This window comes from Schistocerca serialis, chromosome 4 (genome assembly GCF_023864345.2).
Source record: "Schistocerca serialis cubense isolate TAMUIC-IGC-003099 chromosome 4, iqSchSeri2.2, whole genome shotgun sequence".
Taxonomy (NCBI): Eukaryota; Metazoa; Arthropoda; class Insecta; order Orthoptera; family Acrididae; genus Schistocerca; species Schistocerca serialis.
Genome location: NC_064641.1, coordinates 472,489,020 through 472,511,440, shown reverse-complemented (window position 1 = coordinate 472,511,440; position 22,421 = coordinate 472,489,020). Strand labels below are relative to the sequence as shown.

General features: G+C 41.3%; 1 protein-coding gene across 1 annotated transcript in view; it reads left to right on the top strand.

Moving 5' to 3' along the window:
- Window positions 1-21,407, top strand: part of LOC126475145 (2-aminoethanethiol dioxygenase) — a 44,851-nt gene extending 23,444 nt beyond the window's left edge. Inside the window, exon 2 of the mRNA XM_050102758.1 lies at window positions 19,226-21,407. Coding sequence (XP_049958715.1) covers window positions 19,226-19,232 — 7 coding nt within the window. The 3' untranslated portion in view covers window positions 19,233-21,407. The remainder of the gene's footprint in view (window positions 1-19,225) is intronic.
- The last annotated feature ends 1,014 nt before the right edge of the window (window positions 21,408-22,421 follow it).

The window sequence follows — 22,421 nt, the reverse complement described above, 5'->3', positions numbered from 1 at the left end:
GTGTACAGTTGCTGCCCTGAGGTGAAACTGATGTCTCTCGTTTAAAAATGTTGAACATGGTGCCCTATGATGGAATTAGTCTGGCCACTGAGGCCTTTAGAACCACCCTGTACTGAGCCTTTGTGCGGAGGCTAGTGAGCCACTGCTCCACATCAGGTGACAACTTCTTATGGTGCAACAGACTTACAAAACAACATCCATGCCAAACATTCCTGTGTACCAGACCATTGCTCGGCCACCGTTTGAAAGGCATTTTCGTCATTGACAATGAGCAACAAGGCCCTATTGGGTTTGTGTGAAGGATTGCCTTTTAGAGATGGGTGTGGGTGATTTTAAAGTTTAGTACCAAGGTTGGAGCAGGCTCCTACAGGGGCGCAGAAATATTTTAGACTTGACAAATTATAAGAAAGATTGCACTCCATCTTTTACATTTCAGTCTCCGTTTATTAACATTTTAGATGGTCATCACAGTTTTAAAGTTGTGTATACTGAGGTTTCCAAATGAGGGGACTCCCCTGGCTATTCAGTAGTGTTTCTCGACTATGTCTTCAGGATTCACTTTCCCTAAAAATATACTACTGCATTTACTGCAGAGCTCCACAAGATCTGGAAAGTGCTTAAGCAGTGAGATATTTTCAGGGCAAATAGTTTCTCATCTTCCCAGATTGCCTTAGTGCCCTGCCATCATTGCAACACATGTACCCAGCAGAGAAAATGCTCCAGCTAATATGTATTCATCTGTACTCCCTTCAGCAGTGAGGGAAGCAGATAGCATTCTGCTGAGTGCAAATTTTGGAAAATAAACAGGTAGACCAAGCAACCAAGGAGGCCTGCAGAGAACATGATGTCACACAACGTGCCATCCCCTTGCAGGCTGTCATTTCACTGTTGCATTGGAGATACATGTGAGGGTGGGAGGAGGCTGGCAATGAAAAATAGTAAGCTGAGGTGGGTGAAGCCATCTATCTGGCCATGGCATTCTTCACATTGGTCACTCCAGTGGGTTGAAGTGTCACTGACTCCTAACACATAGCTTAGTACTCCGGTGAGTGGACCCTCCAGTCTGTGATGCCTGTGGCATGCAAATCCCTAATGCCACATTTTAACTGAGTGTACTGTATATTGTGAGAAGTGGGCAGAGGCAAACACAGATGGTGATCTTACCTCTTATTTTAGCTAATGATGATATTTGTGGTTGGGCGGGTGTTTGTTTAGGGTGTTCTCTGTGCAGTTTTGGGATCATAATCCAGCACACTCATCTCGTACAATTTTAGTATGGGTGCTAAAAACCATATTATCTTCATCATCATCATCATCATCATCATCATCATCATCATCATCCATGTATGAGCTGGCTTCAGTATTGTCTTTGGCTTGTGGCACATCACCTAGTTATGACCGGATCCATTACAGCATAATTTTATGCATACTTTGCACTGTGCTGCCGCCACTGTTGATACATGAAGATATAGAAATCACTACCTCAGTTGTGCTAAAGCTTTAACTGATAGCAGCATTTACATTCATTGAATATAATCAAGAGACAATTGTTTGACATCTTGTGGAGTGAGCTCAGTTTTCTGCTGTGTTTTGACACAATACAGTTAGTAGATTGCTCGTGTACACATACAAAGTGTGTTTGGCGCACATAGACTTGGCTCTTTCTTAGTTAATGGCAATATATCATGAGGATATGTATAGAGCTACACACTACTGGAACTGTTTTAATATTCACTTCAGCATTCCACAAGATCACAGGCACTTGTCACCTGATAATGATTAATGAACACAACTTATTTTGAGAATTAAAATATTTTCTTAATAGCAGCTGAGGTGGTGACTTTATCTGTCACTGAATGTCACAGCACCTCACAGTCAGAAATAAATAAATTTTCCTTACCCTTTTTAATTGTATCTGGATGACAGACCATTTTGTGACTCATAGAAAGGTGATAAGTTAATCCTATTTCTAAAACCTGGGAAATGCCCAAGCAGTTATTATAGTGTTGTCCTCGTCAGCATAGAGGAAAGAACATGAAGAAGATTTTCAACCACTGCCATGTCTGCTTTTGAAAATCCACACAGCATTCAATTAGTGTTCTGGAGCTACCACTTCACCATTAAAAACTAAATCCTACAGTAGGTGACTAGAACAGGCCTGCCAATGCAGATATAATCTAACAAATGGAAGAATGCTCCTTTCAGAGCACAGAAAAGGTGAATATATTTCCCTTTACAAGACACTGACTGGCAAGTGAGCAACCAGCTGCCTCATTCTGCCTTTGTCACCAAAAGTTTTGGCAATATGAACATATTTGCACTATTTTAACACAGAACTTTCTAAATCCTTTTACTTGATACTTTACCTATGGGTAGCGAGATATTGATGCACACATTGGAGCTTTGGAAAAATTGCAATAACAGAGGAAGCCACCAGGCGGAAGAGCTGCCTGCAGAAGAGTAACCCAAACTAACAGTAAGCGAGCAAAACACAACAGACAGATGCAGACAAGACAACAGACTAGGACCAGGACAAGGACAAACAACCTAGAAGACAATGAGGCACTAATTGAAGTCTTCTCCAAAATGATAATGAGGCCTAGAGCAATGGAGAGAGAAATCCAAAATGCACCTAGTACAGCGAAGATAGCTCAACAGTTTCAAGTGCGAGCACCAAACTACCAATTATGCACTGGGTGGCCACCTGTGTACCAGCTACATGGAATGCTACTGGCTGCTGTATATAAGTGGCAAGGTGGAGGTACTCTCTCTGTACGAGCACAGCACTACACAGCTCTGGTACCCCATAACAGCCATCTAAATCCAACTCCTGTGGCAGGCATTCAACCCCCCACAGCACCCGATACACAAGTTAAGACTTCATCCTCATGGTCACCAGAAGGGTGAGGCAAAGGCAGCAGTTCAGGTAAGTTCTTGGGCGAGGAAGAAAAACGATGACAGTGACGTTTTGATCACTAGATTTGATTTCTTCTTTGATGAGCTTCGGCCCCAAATACCCCACATCCAACTGCAACTGAGAACTCTACTCTTCTCCAAATGGCAATGAAGGCCTGCATTGTGCAGGGTCATAAGTAGGGTGCAGAAGTTTTGCGAATGCTCCTGACAGGAGGGTCCTGTAATAATGAGATCATCCAGATAATTCACACAGGCTGCAATCTACTGTGTGTCAGTTGTTCCAGATATTTTTGGAAAATTGCGGGGGCCAAGGCAGTGCCAAACGAGAGATGCTTGTACTCATATAAACCAAAAGGTGTGTCACTGACAATGTTCTGAGATTCCTCATCTAAGGGTAACTGAAGGTAAGCATCATCAAGGTCGACCCCTTTTAGCAAGTTTCCATGCAATAGGATCAGTTTCGACCTGTGATTGAGCATTAATTGTAACATGTACAAACTTCAAAAAAATGCATGATTTTCAATTTTTGTTTTCCTTGTCACATTTGATCTCTTTTTGTGTGTTATATAGTTGCCATGAAGATTGTTCAGAATCAAAACCAGTTGCAAATAAATGTTATTATAGACAGCACCATTTTTTGTAGTGGGGCAGCCAATGTGTTAGATGTCATAGGCTTTATAACTCCAGCAGCATGGAGACAATCAGGCTCCTACTTCACCGCAGTACATAAGGGCATCAGAACAGGTCTGGCATGGTAAAAACAAGTCCATCTGAAGGGTGATGTGCACTTGAAAGTCCACGGCAAACACCATATCCGGCTTAAATAGAGATGCAAACACCGAGCAGAGGTCATAGAGTTCCTGGAAACGTACTGTGGGAATGTGACCTTGACTTCATTGGAGATAGAAAACCCAAACAGTGTAAAAGCATCAAGGCCCCCCCCCCCCCCCCAAAAAAAAAGACACATGTAACTTGTATGTATGCTACTGTGGCCAAGAAGTGTTCACAAAGGGGAATAAAACTGTCCCCATAGACCACCAAACAAAGTAGTAGTAGGAGAGGTGTTTGTGGGCGCACGACAGCAAGGTCTTCAGCGCCCCACCAAACAAAGTGAGTAAGGAAATGAAACACCTACTTCCATCCTTGTGATGTCATTTATTGTATGGCTACGTTTCGATGCTTCAGTGCACACCTTCAGGCCGTAGCTGATGCAGAGAGGGCTAACAGCAACCATACACATGATGTATCACTGGCCAACATCTGTAACTGGTTCCTGCAGACTACCTGTAACTGCGATGTTGCCTCTCCAACCATCAACTATCAACACAATGACAAGGACAGTGGAGACGCAAATCCAAAACATGACCAAAGAGATTAACTGTGTGAAAAGCTAGGTAGTTGTAAAGCAGTCCTGACATAGCAACGATAGATCTGACAATATGAAGCATGAGCACTGAACTGACCAGCTGTGCGCTGGGTGGCTGCCTGTATACCGGCCATGTGGACAGCTATTGGCTGCTGTATTCATGCGAGACAGTGGCACTGTTGCCATGCGTGCATAGTACTCTGCGGCCACAGTGCCTCCTAAGGGCCATCTAAGTCCATCTCCTCTGGTGGGGCATTCAAGCCACAGGGGCTCAGAATTCATTTGCTGGGTATGGGCTTGATGACCCCGAGTTTCTTGAGCTGAGGACTAATAAGCACCTCCAGTCCTCTGTCTGTGTGAAGTCTGGACATGCTTCAGCGACCATCATGCAGCACAATGATGGATGTTGTGTGTCACAGGGAACAAGGTAAGAAACCCTTGAGTCTCAAGGTGTGCTGTGCGCTGATGAAATGCATGGCTTTTGGGGTAGAACCGTCCTTAGTGGGGAACCTCTGGGGATCCTGCAGCACCTTGGTTTGTGTAAGGCTTACCTAGGCACCCAGGGCTCTGCCTAGGTGGGCTATTATTTTCGTAGCTGCTCGTGGGACTAAGATAGATCCCTTGAAATTGTCTTCTCCTCCTCCCAGTGAAAAGGGTGTGTTACTGGTAGGTACTAATACCCAATCATGTAGCCAGTCCTTCAGACTTGGGGGTTACACAGAATCTTTCAGTCTCGATAAACAGAACACGTGCTGGTGGCCAGAATGTATTTATTATAGTTAAACAGAAAGAGAAAGTTTCATCTTTCTACTAACAAAAAGGTTTAGAAAGTGTCATTAGAATGTTAAAATCTGTCAAGCATCTACATCTACATGTCTACATCTACATGACTACTCTGCAATTCACATTTAAGTGCTTGGCAGAGGGTTCATCGAACCACAATCATACTATCTGTCTGCCATTCCACTCCCGAACAGCGCGCGGGAAAAACAAACACCTAAACCTTTCTGTTCGAGCTCTGATTTCTCTTATTTTATTTTGATGATCATTCCTACCTATGTAGGTGGGGCTCAACAAAATATTTTCGCATTCGGAAGAGAAAGTTGGTGACTGAAATTTCGTAAATAGATCTCGCCGCGACGAAAAACGTCTTTGCTGTAATGACTTTCATCCCAATTCGCGTATCATATCTGCCACACTCTCTCCCCTATTACGTGATAATACAAAACGAGCTGCCCATTTTTGCACCCTTTTGATTCCTCCGTCAATCCCACCTGGCAAGGATCCCACAACGCGCAGCAATATTCTAACAGAAGACGAACGAGTGTAGTGTAAGCTGTCTCTTTAGTGGACTTGTTGCATCTTCTGAGTGTCCTGCCAATGAAACGCAACCTTCGGCTCGCCTTCCCCACAATATTATCTATGTGGTCTTTCCAACTGAAGTTGTTCGTAATTTTGACACCCAGGTACTTAGTTGAATTGACAGCTTTGAGAATTGTATTATTTATCGAGTAATTGAATTCCAACGGATTTCTTTTGGAACTCATGTAGATCACCTCACACTTTTCGTTATTTAGTGTCAACTGCCACCTGCCATACCATATAGCAATCTTTTCTAAATCGCTTTGCAACTGATACTGGTCTTCGGATGACCTTATTAGACGGTAAATTACAGCATCATCTGCGAACAACCTAAGAGAACTGCTCAGATTGTCACCCAGGTCATTTATATAGATCAGGAACAGCAGAGGTCCCAGGACGCTTCCCTAGGGAACACCTGATATCACTTCAGTTTTACTCGATGATTTGCCGTCTATTACTACGAACTGCGACCATCCTGACAGGAAATCACGAATCCAGTCGCACAACTGAGACGATACCCCATAGGCCCGCAGCTTGATTAGAAGTCGCTTGTCAGGAACGGTGTCAAGCTTTCCGGAAATCTAGAAATACGGAATCAACTTGAGATACCTGTCGATAGCGGCCATTACTTTGTGTGAATAAAGAGCTAGCTGCGTTGCACAAGAACGATGTTTTCTGAAACCATGCTGATTACGTATCAATAGATCGTTTCCTTTGAGGTGATTCATAATGTTTGAATACAGTATATGCTCCGAAACCCTACTGCAAACCGACGTCAATGATATAGGTCTGTAGTTAGATGGATTACTCCTACTACCCTTCTTAAACACTGGTGCGACCTGCGCAATTTTCCAATCTGTAGGTACAGATCTATCGGTGAGCGAGTGGTTGTATATGATTGCTAAGTAGGGAGCTATTGTATCAGCGTAATCTGAAAGGAACCTAATTGGTATACAATCTGGACCTGAAGACTTGTCTGTATCAAGCGATTTGAGTTGCTTTGCAACCCCTAAGGTATCTACTTCTAAGAAACTCATGCTAGCAGCTGTTTGTGTTTCAAATTCTGGAATATTCCATTCATCTTCCCTGGTGAACGAATTTCGGAAAACTGCGTTCAATGACTCCGCTTTAGCGGCACAGTCATCGGTAACAGTACCATCAGCACTGCACAGCGAAGGTATTGACTGCGTCTTACCGCTTGTGTACTTTACATATGACCAGAATTTCTTCGGATTTTCTACCAAATTTTGAGACAATGTTTCGTTGTGGAACCTATTAAAGGCATCTCGCATTGAAGTCCGAGCCAAATTTCGCGCGTCTGTAAATTTTAGCCAATCTTCGGGATTTCACGTTCTTCTGAACTTCGCATGCTTTTTCCGTTGCCTCTGCAACAGCGTTCGGACCTGTTTCGTGTACCACAGGGGATCAGTTCCATCTCTTACCAATTTATGAGGTATGAATCTCTCAATTGCTGTTGCTACTATTTCTTTGAATTTGAGCCACATCTCATCTACATTTGCATAGTTAGTTTGGAAGGAATGGAGTTTGTCTCTTAGGAATGCTTCTAGTGACACTTTATCCGCTTTTTTAAATAAAATTATTTTGGGTTTGTTTCTGGTGGATTTGGAAGAAACGGTATTGAGCCTAGCTACAACGACCTTGTGATCACTAATCCCTGCATCAGTCATGATGCTCTCTATCAGCTCTGGATTGTTTTGTGGCTAAGAGGTCAAGAGTGTTTTCGCAACCATTTACAATTCGCGTGGGTTCGTGGACTAACTGCGTGAAATAATTTTCGGAGAAAGCATTTAGGACAATCTCAGAAGATGTTTTCTGCCTACCACCGGTTTTGAACAAGTATTTTTGCCAACATATCGAGGGAAGGTTGAAGTCCCCACCAACTATAACTGTATGAGTGGGGTATTTACTTGTTATGAGACTCAAATTTTCTCTGAACTGTTCAGCAACTGTATCATCGGAGTCTGGGGGTCGGTAGAAGGAGCCAATTATTAACTTAGTTCGGCTGTTAAGTATAACCTCCACCCATACCAATTTGCACTGAGTATCTACTTCGACTTCACTACAAGATAAACCACTACTGACAGACACAAACACTCCACCACCAATTCTGCCTAATCTATCTTTCCTGAACACCGTCTGAGACTTCGTAAAAATTTCTGCAGAACTTATTTCAGGCTTTAGCCAGCTTTCTGCACCTATAACGATTTCAGCTTCTGTGCTTTCTATTAGCGCTTGAAGCTCAGGGACTTTCCGAGCACAGCTACAACAATTTACAACTACAATCTGACTGTTCCTTGTTCCAAGCACGTCCTGTATTTCTCACACACCCTTTGAGATTGCAGCCCACCCCGTACTTTCCCGAGGCCTTCTAACCTAAAAAATCGCCCAGTCCACGCCACACAGCCTCCGCTACCCGTGTAGCCGCCAGCTGAGTGCACTTGTGAAATGGGACGCTGTCGGCAAAACTTCTAGTTCTGGACAAGTGAAGCAAGTTCAGAAAGCTCAGTGCCTAGGGAAGTATGCAATAGAAAGTGAACTGCACAACACCTTGAACTGCATCATAGGTGTTGACACTTGCAGGCATCTGGTTGATGTTCCCCAAGAAGAACTGAAAGCTGAGTGATCCGGGGAAGGCGTTGTTGAGTTGTTGATGTGCAAAACATTATGAAAAGGGCGGATGGCGATCTTGTCAAATCCGACTCTTTTTATACTTGCATTTAACAGCACCAAACTTCCAGAGTATATTGAGGCAATTTTCCTTTGCCTAAGTATATGGCCTTATTTCATGTACCCAGTGCACTGTTTTAAATGCCAGCACTTTGGGCACACTGCTCTTGATTGTGAGGGAGAAGCCACTTGAGGCAAATATGGTGAAGACGCCCAAGGCAGAGTTGGTTGTTCCTCTGCTCTAAAGTGTGTCAACTGCTCTGAGTATATCCTCATCAGGAATAGTGACTGCAGTGTCTTCCTTGAAGATTGGAACTCCTTGCCCTCTCCAAAGATCCAGTTTTGTCCAGCGATGCCACTACCAACTCCATGTTTGTGGCTGTGGAGCATCCTCAGGCAAAAAATCTAAATCAAAGGTGAAGAAGCACCCCTGACAGAGTTGGGAAGTACATAGTCCGGCAATGTCAACATCATCCTCTCAGATGTCTCTCTCGAATCGTCTTCAGATGCAGTGGGCCTTGATGTCAGATGTGGGCAATCAGCTCACCCCAAAACTAAGCCTCCACTCATTGCTGGCTCGCCTCCCCTGCAGAAAGTCAGGATGAAAGTGCTACCCACATGATAAATGGCTCCCATCCTGCAGTAGAACATCAATGGGTTCAGGACACATGTGGAGGGACTAAAACGCCTAGTACAGGAACACACCCTGTGCTTTTGTATGCAGGAAATGTGTTTTAAAGTGTCTGATCCCCTGGACTATCAGGCTAAATGCTGTATCGAGAGGATGACCTGACTGGGGAAAGAGCCAAAGAAGGGGTCACTGTGTATGTGAATAACTACTTCTCTGTTCTCCTCCTGGCTACTGACCTGCAAACAGTTGCCGTTGAAATTCATGTGTGTGAGAGGATAACTAGTTGCTCACAGTATCTACCTCTGCAAGATGCAATAGACTCCGAGGCTCTCACAGATCTTATGGACCAATTGCTCCGACCATTACTCGTACTGGAAGACTTCAAGATCGACCATCTCTTATGGGGCTTGACCTCTGCTTGCCCTCGGGTTGGGTTTTGGATAGCCTCCTGACATCTCACAAGCTGTGCTTCCTCAACACAGGTACTCCCACTCATTTCTGTGCTGGTACTGGGTCATTCTCGGCCATCGACTTCCATTTATGCTCTCCAGCCTTCGCAGACTCTGTTCGGTGGAAAAGTCATTGATGACCTCCATTCCACTGACCACTTCCTACTCAGCTAGATGGAACATTACCTGATGAGTGACCACCAAAATAATGGTCAGCAGGGCTAACTGGATGCTGTTCAGTCAGCTTGGCTGTATTTGAACACTGTAACAATGTCCAGGAATGGGTGGACCACATTACATGGGTAATCTGTCATGCTGCTGACTTATCCATCCCAAAGCCATCAGGTCATCTTATGAGGCAACATCTACCTTGATGGATTGTTGAGTGCTGCTCAGAAATCCGGGACAGGCGTGTGGCTCCTTGACAGTTTAAGTACTGCCCAACAGCAGAGAACCCCACAGCATTTCAGGTCGCGAGAGCCAAGGCTTGATGCATAATTAAAGAGAGCAAGGGAAGGCCATGGCAAGCATTCCTGGACTCCGTCAATTGTTCCACTTGTTTTACAAAAGTATAGGAAATCCTCAGGAGGATTTCTGGTAAACACAGTCATTTACCGACAGCAGCTGTGCTGAAACAGGAGTGTCTCGAAACAACGCCCGGAGACATCACTCAGATGGCAGCAGAACATTTTGCAAAAACTACTGCCACTGCCAGCCAGGATCCAGTGTTTTACCACTGCTGTGCAACTGTAGAGGACCAAGTTGGACTTCATACTCAACCATTCTGAGTCTTACAATCATCCATTCTCCATGTGGGAGCTGAACATAACCTAGTTCTTATCAGAGTATCATCTTAATGAGCTGTGTAGGAAAGACCCTGGACTGAATGGTTAACTGTTGTTTGGTGTGGTTGTTAGAGGCATCTATTCAGCAGACTTTCCTACATAAACATCACTGTCTCGGCATATTCTTTGATATCAGTAAGGTGTATGATACTACTTCGAGACTAAGTATTGTCACACAACTCTATCAATGGGGCTTTCGTGGCCACCTCCCCATCTTCCTGTGGTCTTTCCTGTTTTAGCGGTTTTTTGGTCCTGAGTTGGTGACACACTGTCAGATCATTTGGAGCAGGAGAAAGATATGTTTTAAGTGTTACCCTCTTTGTCATAGCCATTAATAGTATCAAATCTATCATCAGTATCACATCTACCATAAGGAGACCTGTGCAATGCTCCTCATTTGTGGACGATTTTTCTGTTTTCTGTTCGCCCTCCAGTGTTGCAGCAGTGACTTGTCAGTTGCAATTTACTGTGCAGAGGTTAGAGGAGTGGGGTGCAAAGACAGGTTTTCAATTTTCTACAGATAAGTGTGTGTGTGTGTGTGTGTGTGTGTGTGTGTGTGTGTTTCATTTTAATCATTTCCTTTGTTTTTTTAATTCACCTGACTTGCATATGGGGGATACCTTTCTACATTTTAAAGACTCAGTAAGGTTTCTGGGCCTCATTTTTAACTCCAAAATCTCTTGGTTACCATGCCTGAGTGACCTGAAAGGCAGAACCCAGAAGGCAATGAATATCCTACAATGTCTGAGCAAAAGGTCGTGAGGAGCAGACAGAGCACAGCTGCTCCAGTTTTATATGGCTTTTGTGTGTTCACGACTAGACTGTGGGTCCACAGCATATGGATCAGTGAGGCATTTCTACCTGGATATTATTGATACTATCCACTGTGAGGGTATTAGGCTGGCCAAGGAGGCCCCATACCTATTCTCTATGCTGAGGCTAGGGAACCGCAACTCACCATCTGGCGGCAGCTCCTCGTAGTGCAGCAGACTTGCAAGTTTCTTGCAGCTCCGACTTCACCTGCATACCATACTGTTGCTTGTCCACCTCTGGAGTGCCTTTTGTCAAATTGTCCATGAGCAACAATACTGTTTGGGATCAGTGTGCAGTGTTTATTTTGCTGGAGTCACTTGGAGTGGAGCATTTACAACACCAAATCCAGGATTTTAACTGCAGAGGTCCAGACCAGTTTTTGATTTGGTGCTGTGAAGGAGAGATTGCACTCCTACATATGTTTTTAGTACATCATTTTATGACATTGTAACTGAGCACCACTACTCTACAGCTGTCTTTACAGATGGGTCAAAACAGGGGGACTCCGTTGGTTGCTGCTTTGATTCCCCTGATCGTGTCCTCAAAGTCTGACTGCTGTCTTCAGTGCAGAATTATATGCGATCTTGTGGGCACTGGAGCAGATTAGATGTGGTTCAGGTGCTAAATTTCTTGTCTGTTCTGATTCTCCGAGTGTCCTGAACTCTCTACAATGCCTGTATGCAGTAGACCAAATTTTACTAGACTGTGTTTTATTTTTGCATCAGAGGGCAGTGGCAGATTTGCCAGCAGATCTACCATCTATTTTAATGACATTAAAATAAATGTAGTTAGAGTTCAAAAATTTTGCAATCTGTCCAATTTGTTTCCATAAATTTTATGGAGATGCTACTAATGTGTCAGCAGTGTGACTGGCTAACCCTTTTTTTTTTTTTTTTTTTTTTTTTAAAAAAAAAGAAAGTGGTCAGCCAGTCACTTTTCCCTGTGCCTTTCTTTTAGCTGTTCTCTGGTTTTATTTCTGTTTTAACCCCATTTCTGGTGCCTGTCACTCTTCTTCATTTTATTAGGGCCTATGAGATAGTGTGATTGTGTGGGTCAGTGGGAGTGAGGGAGCGAATGTCATTTCATAGTTTCCTTCTCACTGTGTGACAACAATTTTAGTCATTTTATCCATATCTATTTCCTTAAATATATGTAAAGGTGGTGATAGCCTTGGCTTTGAATGCCTGTAAGCTCAACACCCTCCCTTTCACCCCCCCCCCCCCCCCTCCCTCCACTGCCACGCACGCGCACACACACACACAAAAAATCACTCACACGCCACACAATACTCACTGTCCCCTTTTCTCTCATTGATTTACAGTGTATACCACTGCCAGTGTCTCCTCCGTCACTCATACTCTACTCTCTCCTCTCTCACTTACACTGTCTCTTATTGTCTTTCTTTGCCACAGCCAGTCTCCACCATACCTCGGTAGCTCAAAAATGCTGGAGGGTCCAATTTGTTCTTTCATCGGTACCCAAGTATTTAAAATTTCTGTCCAAAATGCAGCATCCCCTATACCTACATGTTGAACCGTGCCAGTCTGGGAGGGTCCAGACACTCCAAGCCTATGTATGGTCTCCACTCATATGTAATTTTCATTTCCACTGTCTCTTCTTCCTTTCTCTCCTGTTGGGACTCTTCCACCTTCACTGTCTTTGTGCTACTCAGTTTCAGCTCAAAAAAGTATGAATAATTTTGCATGCTGTAATTTTTGGTGGGGAAAGCAGAATGAGGATTCAGTCAGCTGGTTCTCCAGTTTTCTGTCAGAGTCTTTAAAAGAAGAATGTATTTTTCTCTTTTGTGCTCTGACAGGAGCATTTTCTGCTTGTTTCATTATTTTCCTTGCTACAGAAGGGTGTGCTGCTTGTATAAAACAAATTCTGTAGGTCTGTAAAGTTTTGAAAGTTTATTTGTTTGGTTCATCATATTTATCAATTTTAACACACATAAACAACAAGTAATTGTACATAATGATAAGAGTAACACGAACTCTTTTGTTTTACATTTTTTATGGATGCTTTCCTCATCAATCACAATTCATCAAAAATGTTCAGCTTATGATTGTACAAGGTATGCAACTTTGCATCCGCCATTTTTTTCCCCAACATTTGAGGCTTTAATCAAACAGATTGGTGAACATGTATCATTCAAAGTATTTTCCATCGCTCTCCCATCTTTTGGGCATTGTACGAACCCCGCGTCGGAAAAATTGTTCATCTTTTGAAGCGATCCACGAATCAATCCAATTTGTGACTTCTTCATGAGATCGGAAGTGTTGGTCAGCCAAGCCATGCGCCATTGATCTAAAAACAGGTGATAGTCTGAGGGAGCAATGTCTGGAGTATATGATGGGTTAGATAGGACTTTTTAGCATTCCCAAATACGTTTTGACCTCTTTTTGCAACGTGGGGTTGAGCAGTGTCATGCTGCAAAGTCACTTTATTGTGCCTCTCACTGTATTGTGGTTGTTTTTCTTTTAATGCTCTGCTCAAACTCATTAATTGCATTCGATAATGAGCACCTGTGATTGTTTCACTTGGTTTTAACACCTCATAGTACACGACGCCGAGCTGGTCGCACCAAATGCAGAGCATTATCTTGGAGCTGTGAATATTCGGTTTGGCCGTCGACGTGGAAGCATGGCTGGGATATCCCCATAATTTTTTGCATTTCCGGTTATTGTAATGAACCCATTTTTCATCCCTGGTCACAATGTGCTGCAGAAATCCCTTTCGTTTTTGCCTGTGAAGCAACTGTTCACTAACACACAAATGCCATTCAACGTCTCATGGTTTCAGCTCACACAGGACCCAAGTTCCTTCTTTATGAATCATGTCCGTAGCCTTGAGATATTTTGAAATGGCTTGCTGTGTCACTCCCACTAACCGTGCCAATTCTTCTTTAGTTTTATGCGAGTCTTCACTCAGCAATGTCTCCAATTCTGCATCTTCGAAAACATTCTCCCTTCCACCACTATGCGGGTCTGCGACGTTAAAATCACCATTATTGAAGCGTTGAAACCACTCACGACTCGTTCTTTCACTAATAGCATCCTTACCACACGTACTTGAGAGCATTCGATGAGACTCAGCCGCTGTTTTCTTCATATTGAAACAAAACAGTAACACCTCCTGCGAATGACGAGAATTAGGCGCCTGACGTCTATGATCTGTTTCTTTCGACCGCTACTTACCATTGTCGCCACCTATCACCAAATAGCGGAAGCAAAGTTGTACACCTTGTAAATTAAGACAAAAAATGTTGTTAGAAATATTTTACTGGATTTACAGTTTTTCCTGTTCTATATAATTTTTATCATTCATTTTAAGTTCTTTTCATGCATGTTAAGACTCATTTTATCCCATTTTTGTCACAGCCGTACCACATTGTGCATATTTAAACAGGCATGAAGTGCCTATTATACAGAGACCGTGCAGCATAATGTTGGTGAACAAGTAGTGCCTAAAAACACAGTTTAATGACCTCAGAACCCTTTGATGACCTATGAACCTGTGTCATGGGTTCACTGTGTCAGTTACAACTACATTTATGCCTCAGCCCAGGTATTATGTTCATAAATTTAAGTTTCACCACAGAGAAGATCCTCTTAAGAACATATGGTAAACATTTTGATGATTTACCTTGAATACAAAGTGTAGAAGTGGCTGCCCCTGGCCCAGCATTGGTGCTTTTTGCCCTCAACAATCAGGGATTTTCAGGTGTATCTTGACAATGGATAAAGATTTTCGAAAATGGGAAAATAGTGTGTGTCAATGAATGTCTAAAGACTGTACAGTTAAATTTTGAGCCATTTTCTACATTTAGTTACTTAGGTAATTGCAGCCCACAGTGCAAAAATGGGTTTTTGTTGTTATCTGCTTAAGTACTGTAACAATGAACAAATGGAGCATTTGGAAGCCACCTAAGGTTTCAGCTGAGAATTCTGTTTGTGTGCTTTTTAACCATTCCTGTTCTGATTTTAATAAATTTTCAAAATTTTAAATAACCAGTGAAATTTCAATGTCACACATTTAACTTAAAGCTTACCTGCTTGATACACATTAGAGATCTGAGAACTCCTCCCAAACAGGCCATGAAGGCCCAATGGTACCGACCGACCGCCGTGTCACCCTCAGCCCATAGGCATTTTTGGATGCGGATATGGAGGGGCATGTGGTCAGCACATCGCTCTCCCACCCATATGTCAGATTCCGAGGCTGGAGCCACTACTTCTCAATCAAGTAGCTCCTCAATTTGCCTCACAAGGACTGAGTGCACCCCACTTGCAAACGGCACTCGGCAGACCGGATGATCACCCATCCAAGTGCTAGCCCAGCTCGACAGCACTTAACTTCGGTGATCTGATGGGAACCGGTGTTACAACTGCAGCAAGGCCATTGGTAGAGATCTGATAGCATGCTTCTTAATATCACCATGTATTTTAAAAAGCAAGAGCCATAGTTCACTGAGAATGGATCAAGCCTGTATTCTCCAGTTTTACAGAGCCTTTGTGGAAATGCAGATTGATAGTAGTTGTGTGGAATTGCAGATTGATAGTAGTTGCATCATTTATGGGTTTACTAGATCATTCTGTTTAAAAAATAATAGGTTTGTTGCATGGTGAGGAAAAGAGGCTTGCTGTTTGAGCCTTTAGGGCTAGCCATATGCTCAGCATCTATTCTGCAGCTGGTGGATCACTGTTCAACATCAGGTAAATATTCCTCATGATGCAACAAGACTATAAAATGGTATCTGCACACCATATTTTTACTTATTCACATACAAAATAGATTTTCATCCATACTGTCTGAGAGCAACAAGGACAAAGAATTGCCTTTTAGAACTGACAGTGGCTAATAACTAAGTTTTACAGTAAGACTGGAGCCGATCAACACCTTGGCATCTTAAGAGACCCAAAACTATCTCTCGGCAAATTTAAAGAACAAATGTACTGTAGAGATAACTTCTGAGAATTCATTTTATTACTCATAACAATAAGGGAAATTCCTGGGTGGAAAAATTCATAAAACAAGGGAAAGGCAATAACTTACATATAAAGGACTGGCACATGGCACACAGAAACATGTAATAGAAAACAGTTAACTCTAACTTTCATGCTGTTGCTCTTTTTCTAGTAAGATTACACACACACACACACACACACACACACACACACACACACACACAAATGAGCACAACCACAGTGGCGATGTGACTGATTATTGAATATCAATTATTGAAAGCAGTTGCCTGGGTAGATGGAGGCAGGCAGGGGTGGGGAAAAGAAGGGCACGAGAGAGACAGAGAGGGGGATGCGTGGGAAAAGGGGGGAGAGGAGGAGAGGTTTCGTGTGTGTGTGTGTGTGTGTGTGTGTGTGTGTGTGTGTGTGTGTGTGTGTGTGTGGGCGCGCGCGCGAGCGAGTGAGCGAGCTATATTTTTCTGCTGTATTACTTTTGTACCATACCTGTGCACACTTACAAAGAATGGACATTTCAAAGATGTGCTGTCTTGGCTACAGGTAATCTTGTGCTAGTATAAAACAGTAGTAGCTGGGACAGATGTTCCAACTGTTAAAGAGCAAGAGTCCTTATTGCGGTAATAGATAACAGGAGCTGCGGTCACAGGGTTGCCATCGGCCATACCGGAGTGGTATCACCAGTTCCCGTCAGATCACTGAAGTTAAGTGCTGTCAGGCTGGGCTAGCACTTGGATGGCTAACCATCTGATCTCCTGACCACTTTTGGCAAGCAGGGTGCATTCAGCCCTTGTGAGGCAAACTGAGGAGCTACGTGATTGAGAAGTAGCAGCTCCAGTCTCGTAAACTGGCATATGGCCGAAAGAGCGGTGTGCTGACCACATAACCCATAACCCTCCATATCAGCATCCAGTGATGCCTGCGGGCTGAGGATGACGCAGCGGCTAGTTGGTACCGTTGGGCCTTCATGGCCTGTTTGGGCGGAGTTTAGTTAGTTTAGTTTAGTTTAGTGGTCAAACAGTAAAAGGATTTTGCGAAAGTATGGCTTGAGCTTGGATTGTATGATTATGAAGGACCAGATTGTTGATGAAGAGGAATCAATGGAATTGGAAAAGGTGAAAGTTCTTGTGGCAGAATGGATGACGGCCCGAGATGCCAATTTTAATAGCAAGCCCATTAGGTGGGATACCATGTGCCAGAAAAGATTTCATAAAGAGGATTTGTGGTTGGAGTATTGCTAGGGTGAAGGAAAGTTATTGGAATTGGTGGTAGTAGAATGAGCAGGGATACATGGCAGGATGGGCAGAAGACAAAAGGAGTGACTGGAAAAAATGGATATTCAATAATCAGTCTCGCTGCTACCACAGGCATGTGTGAATGTGTGTACTCTTGCTAAAAGAGAACAGAAAAGCTAGTGTTAATGTTTTCTATTACATGTTTGTGTGTGCCACACACCAATCCTCATTTTATTATTTTTTACATAAGCACCATAATTCGAGTCTATGCTACTCAGATGATTGAAAGCAGTTGTTTTTATAGATCATCTCTTCAGTATTTGCCTTCAGAATAACTGCACTGTATTTAGTGCAGAACTGCATGGACTCGTGAAGGAACTGTAATACATAAAGCATCATTACTGTAAGAAATTTTCATCTGATCAAATTCCCTTAATGTATTGCAAGCAGTGCAACAAATGTACTCGGCAGATAAAATGTATAGAATCCCTTCATCTTTGTACAACAATGAGGCAAATATGTTATTCCCTGTGAGAAACTGGAGAAACAAGCAAGATGATGTAGACATTCCCCTACAGGTTGTCTTCTTGCTGTTCCTGAAAGAGATGTACAAATGTGGAAGGAGGAGGGCTGGTCATGAGGGACAATATTCTGGTCTTGATAAAAGCAACTATCTGACTGTCACATGCCAGATATGACCTCTTTGAAAGGAAAAATTCACTCTAACCTGCCTCTGAGTGAGTCACTGTCTCCAGGTTGTGGTGCTCATGGCATATTAATCACTGAATGCCATATTTTAATTGAGTATATTTTATGTTTTAATGATAAAGCAGAAACTAACTTGTACAGTGCTCTGCCCTGAAATGAGTGTGCTAAAACTTCTAAAATTCTGTGTTTTTGGCTCATTTCTTTTATTTTTATTCCTGAAATCAGCCAGCTATATTTTTCTGCTCTTTTAGTTTTGTACCATACATGTGCACACTTACAAAGAATGGATGTTTCAAGATGAGCTGTCTTAAGTGTCAACATTTCCTTAAGGTTGATGTCTTTCCTCTTGCCATTATTCATCTATTGCTCACAATTTTCCTTAAAATGATGGTTAATATACATACAAAACAACTTAACACATGCTTGTATTAGAGATAAACAATGGAAACACCAGGCAGAAATGTCAACAATGTAAGAAAAGATAGGTTGCTACTTACCATAAAGGAGACACTTTAAGATGCAGACAGGCACAATTAAAAGACACTTATATAAAGCTTTTGGCCACAGACTTCTTCAACAAAAGAGAAACACACATCATTTATCTACACAAGCACACGTGACCACCATTTCCAGCATCTTGGGCCAGAATGCCAGCCCAAGATGCTGGAGTTGGCAGTCATGTGTGCTTGCTTGTGTGTATGAATGATATGTGCTGATGACGGCTGTGGCTGAAAGCTTTATGTAAGTGTATTTTGATTGTGCCTGTCTGAAACTTATTGTTTCTCATTTACAGTAAGGAGCAATCTATCTTTTCTTTTATTGTTGTTTGTTTTAGAGTCGTTCTTTTCATGCTTAAGTGTTTATACAATCTCATATTATTAGCAATTAGCAGTTGGGACTGGAGTAATTGCAAGGCTGTCATTTCCATACTGTTTTGATTTGCTTTTTAAGACATTTGTGCTCCCGAATACACATCTTCATAAATGCTTTTGACTCATCCTGCAGTCCTCAAACGTAATTAGTCAGCTACAATGATTTTCCTTTAAATTTTCAGTTGTTCACTTGCTGAGTTACTGTTGTTTTGTACCCTTGTCTGTGGCATAGGGAAAGTCTTATATGTTTGATAAATAAAGAGATTTAATTATTATTAATTTTATTGTTAGAATAGTGCCAGTCTACTTTCCATAAAATATCATTGACTGAATATCTCATTTTTGTTTTTTCTTGTTCCAGGATGTGAGGCATAGGATTAATGGTGAAATAATTATGAGAGAAATGGATACTGACAAGGGATATTATAATTTCATAATTTGATATAAACTGTCTGCCTGAAGATAATCAAGAGGCTGTATCTTTTGTGTTGAACAAGTGATTTCACTGAGTGTATGCTGTCAGTATTTAATCAGTTCAACTGCGTGGGGTGCCACGTTTTCAGTTCACATATTATGAAGTGCAAAATAAATAAAAACATCATCAAATGACTGTAATACTCATGAAACTTTGAATGGATGTAACTTTTTTGCTCGGGGACTGTGTATATAAAGTGCAACTCAGAGTGTAAATATTAATAAGAATAGTTAAACAGCTATTCCATGCTGAACTGGCTTGTATGTCTTTTACAAGGAACGTGAGACTGTAAGTCTATAAAGTACTTGTTTCATAATTATATTTTGGTTTGTATAATTTTTGACAGAAAAATACCTCAGTATTAAGTTTAGTTAGAAAAATCTAAGATTTCATTAAGTTTGTAATTTTAAAGTGTCAGCTCCCTCCACAACCACTGCCTGAAATGGTCTTGTGCTCAAATTACTCAAAGGGCAAGATAACTTTGATGATTGTCCGGAGACATGACAATTTGAATAGTTAAATTTGTCTGTGTAGACAAAATACTAGTGCAGTTGTGAAAGTGTAACTAATACACTATTGCAGAAAGTGCATGTAAGAATGAGAGCTGGTTCTCTGTGATTTTTTAAAAAAATCTTTATCAAATAATTTCTTTGTAATTCCATGGGCATGTTTGTTAAATTATAAGGTGCATAAGTCTAAATTTGACATTAGAGCTTTCCAGTGGTACCTACAAAAATCAAAATTAATTGATTTTGTGTTGGTTGAACAACATTTTCTAATAGTAAGTATTATGCAAAAAGGTAATTGATAAATGCGTAGAGATGCAAAATGCAGCAATTGACTTTAATTGTGACTTAATTTTTTATAGTAATACTTTTTACCATAGCTGCATGAAAAGCAAAATTTATTTCATAATTGATAAGCCCTTCCATAACCTGGCTCACGACAATTATTGAAAAGATGTACTGTTTTCAATAAGATCTCATCTTTGCCAGTGGAGGGTAATAATGCATCTTATCAACATGTTTTGTTCCTTTGTGGAGCTTCGCTGGCTAGAAATACAAAACCCTTATATTAGTTAAAGTTATTGGGAAAGTAATCAAGCTCAAGCGATATGTTACAAAAGTGACAAAAATAAGGTCTTTTATGTGTTTCTTTCTTTCTCTGTGGTAAATGCTATATTAGCATAATTTACCAGAATTCTACCTCATAGGTGCTATCCAATTCATTGAATTAACATTGCAAAGTTCTACACGAGGACATTATTAATTTGAAATTCAGTATATTATTATTTCTTTCTGGTATTCCTTTTGAAATGGGCATTGACAGTGTTGACACCTAACACACTAAATAATTTTGTGTCCAGTGTTCCTGGCTTTCACTTCTCTGTTATTGTAAACTACATTGCACCATTCTGATTAACTTTTTCTGGTTTTTCAGCAATATTTTCAGATTTATGGCTCTTATTCTGGGTAACAGATTTTTGAATATATCTAAAGAAAAAACATTCATCAGTAATCGGTCATGATTTCTTGTTCTATGAAAACATGTGATATTATTGATAAGTAAAAAACTGTCTGTACTAAAGCAAATTTGTTTTAATAGTGCATTTGTGATGTATATCCATTCTGCTTTTGATTATTCTATAATGTGGTCCAGATATAGTTGTAAAATTAAAATTTTAGTCTTGATGAAGAACTACCCATTGTGTAAATTGTTTATAAATTCCATAAATTTTGACTTGATGTATAGACTGCTAAATTCTAAAAAGAACAAATTGTTAGCACTACATTTGGAAGTAGTTCTAAGTGTGAAACCCAGTGTACAGTTCAGTATTCAGTTGCTATCAATCATTGCAGTATAATTTCAAGAACCATAAATTATCAATTAAAGCAGAACATTGATTTGTGAGTACAATTTGCTGAAGGAAATACATTACATATGTTTTTGTATAATTAACATGATATGATTATGATAGACCGTGGAAGTGCATTGTTTGCAAGGTTTGGTACGACAGCTAGTGCATAACTGTATATCTACTTGTTAATGAAAATATTTATGAAATTTACACATTTGTTTAATTAAAATCACCTGGCAACTAACTCCTTACCTTTTCATGTGCATGCATGTTTGTGTTTATGTATGTTCATATGGAGTTGAGAAACTGGCCACTTTTGCATGTTTTTACAGCGATAATCAAAAGTATCCTTTGGTGACAGCTGGCTGGAATCACATCTGCGGGCAGCCGTTCCTCCTGCCCTGATGTGGTCAACAAACATGAGCTGTGCATACTTATTATTTCCAGCATGACTCAGAGAGATTTCCTCAAATGTTATATGTGATTTGTATCAGCAGCTATATAAAAAACAAAGAAATGGATAACATGAAGGAATTATTTCCAAACCATGCTTTATTTCTCTGAAATAATCAAAAAGCATATTGTCAGTATGTGGCACTGCAGTCATCTAATTTCTTATAGTGAAGAAGCAACTGATTTCTCAGGAGTAACTCTGAAAATTTGAATAAGAAGACAAGTAGAATAGGTCAGATAAAACCTTGGTAGTCATAGTAAAATGGGAAGGCCTGCAGCAGCTGCTAGGGATCACAAATGAGCCCTCTTAAATGTCAGTGTCAAGAAACGACAGATCACCAGATGTGCACAGAAATGTCTATGTCTGTGAGTGTGGTTATTGCCTGCTGCTGCCTCTGTTCTGCTAATTTCCATCACCAAAACTGTGCAAGAAAACAAACATTGAGAAGCACGCATAATGTTCTGTCTCCAGTACCTCTTATCTGTCTCAAGACTTGTATGACTTGATTGTCTAAGTTTAAACGCAGCCAAAACCTCTCAGACAAACAGAAGCTAAATGATGTCAAAGTTAGCGTAAGGAGGGCTATGCGTGAAGCGTTCAGTGAATTCGAAAGTAAAATTCTATGTACCGACTTGACAGAAAATCGTAGGAAGTTCTGGTCTTATGTTAAATCAGTAAGTGGCTCGAAACAGCATATCCAGACACTCCGGGATGATGATGGCATTGAAACAGAGGATGACACGCATAAAGCTGAAATACTAAACACCTTT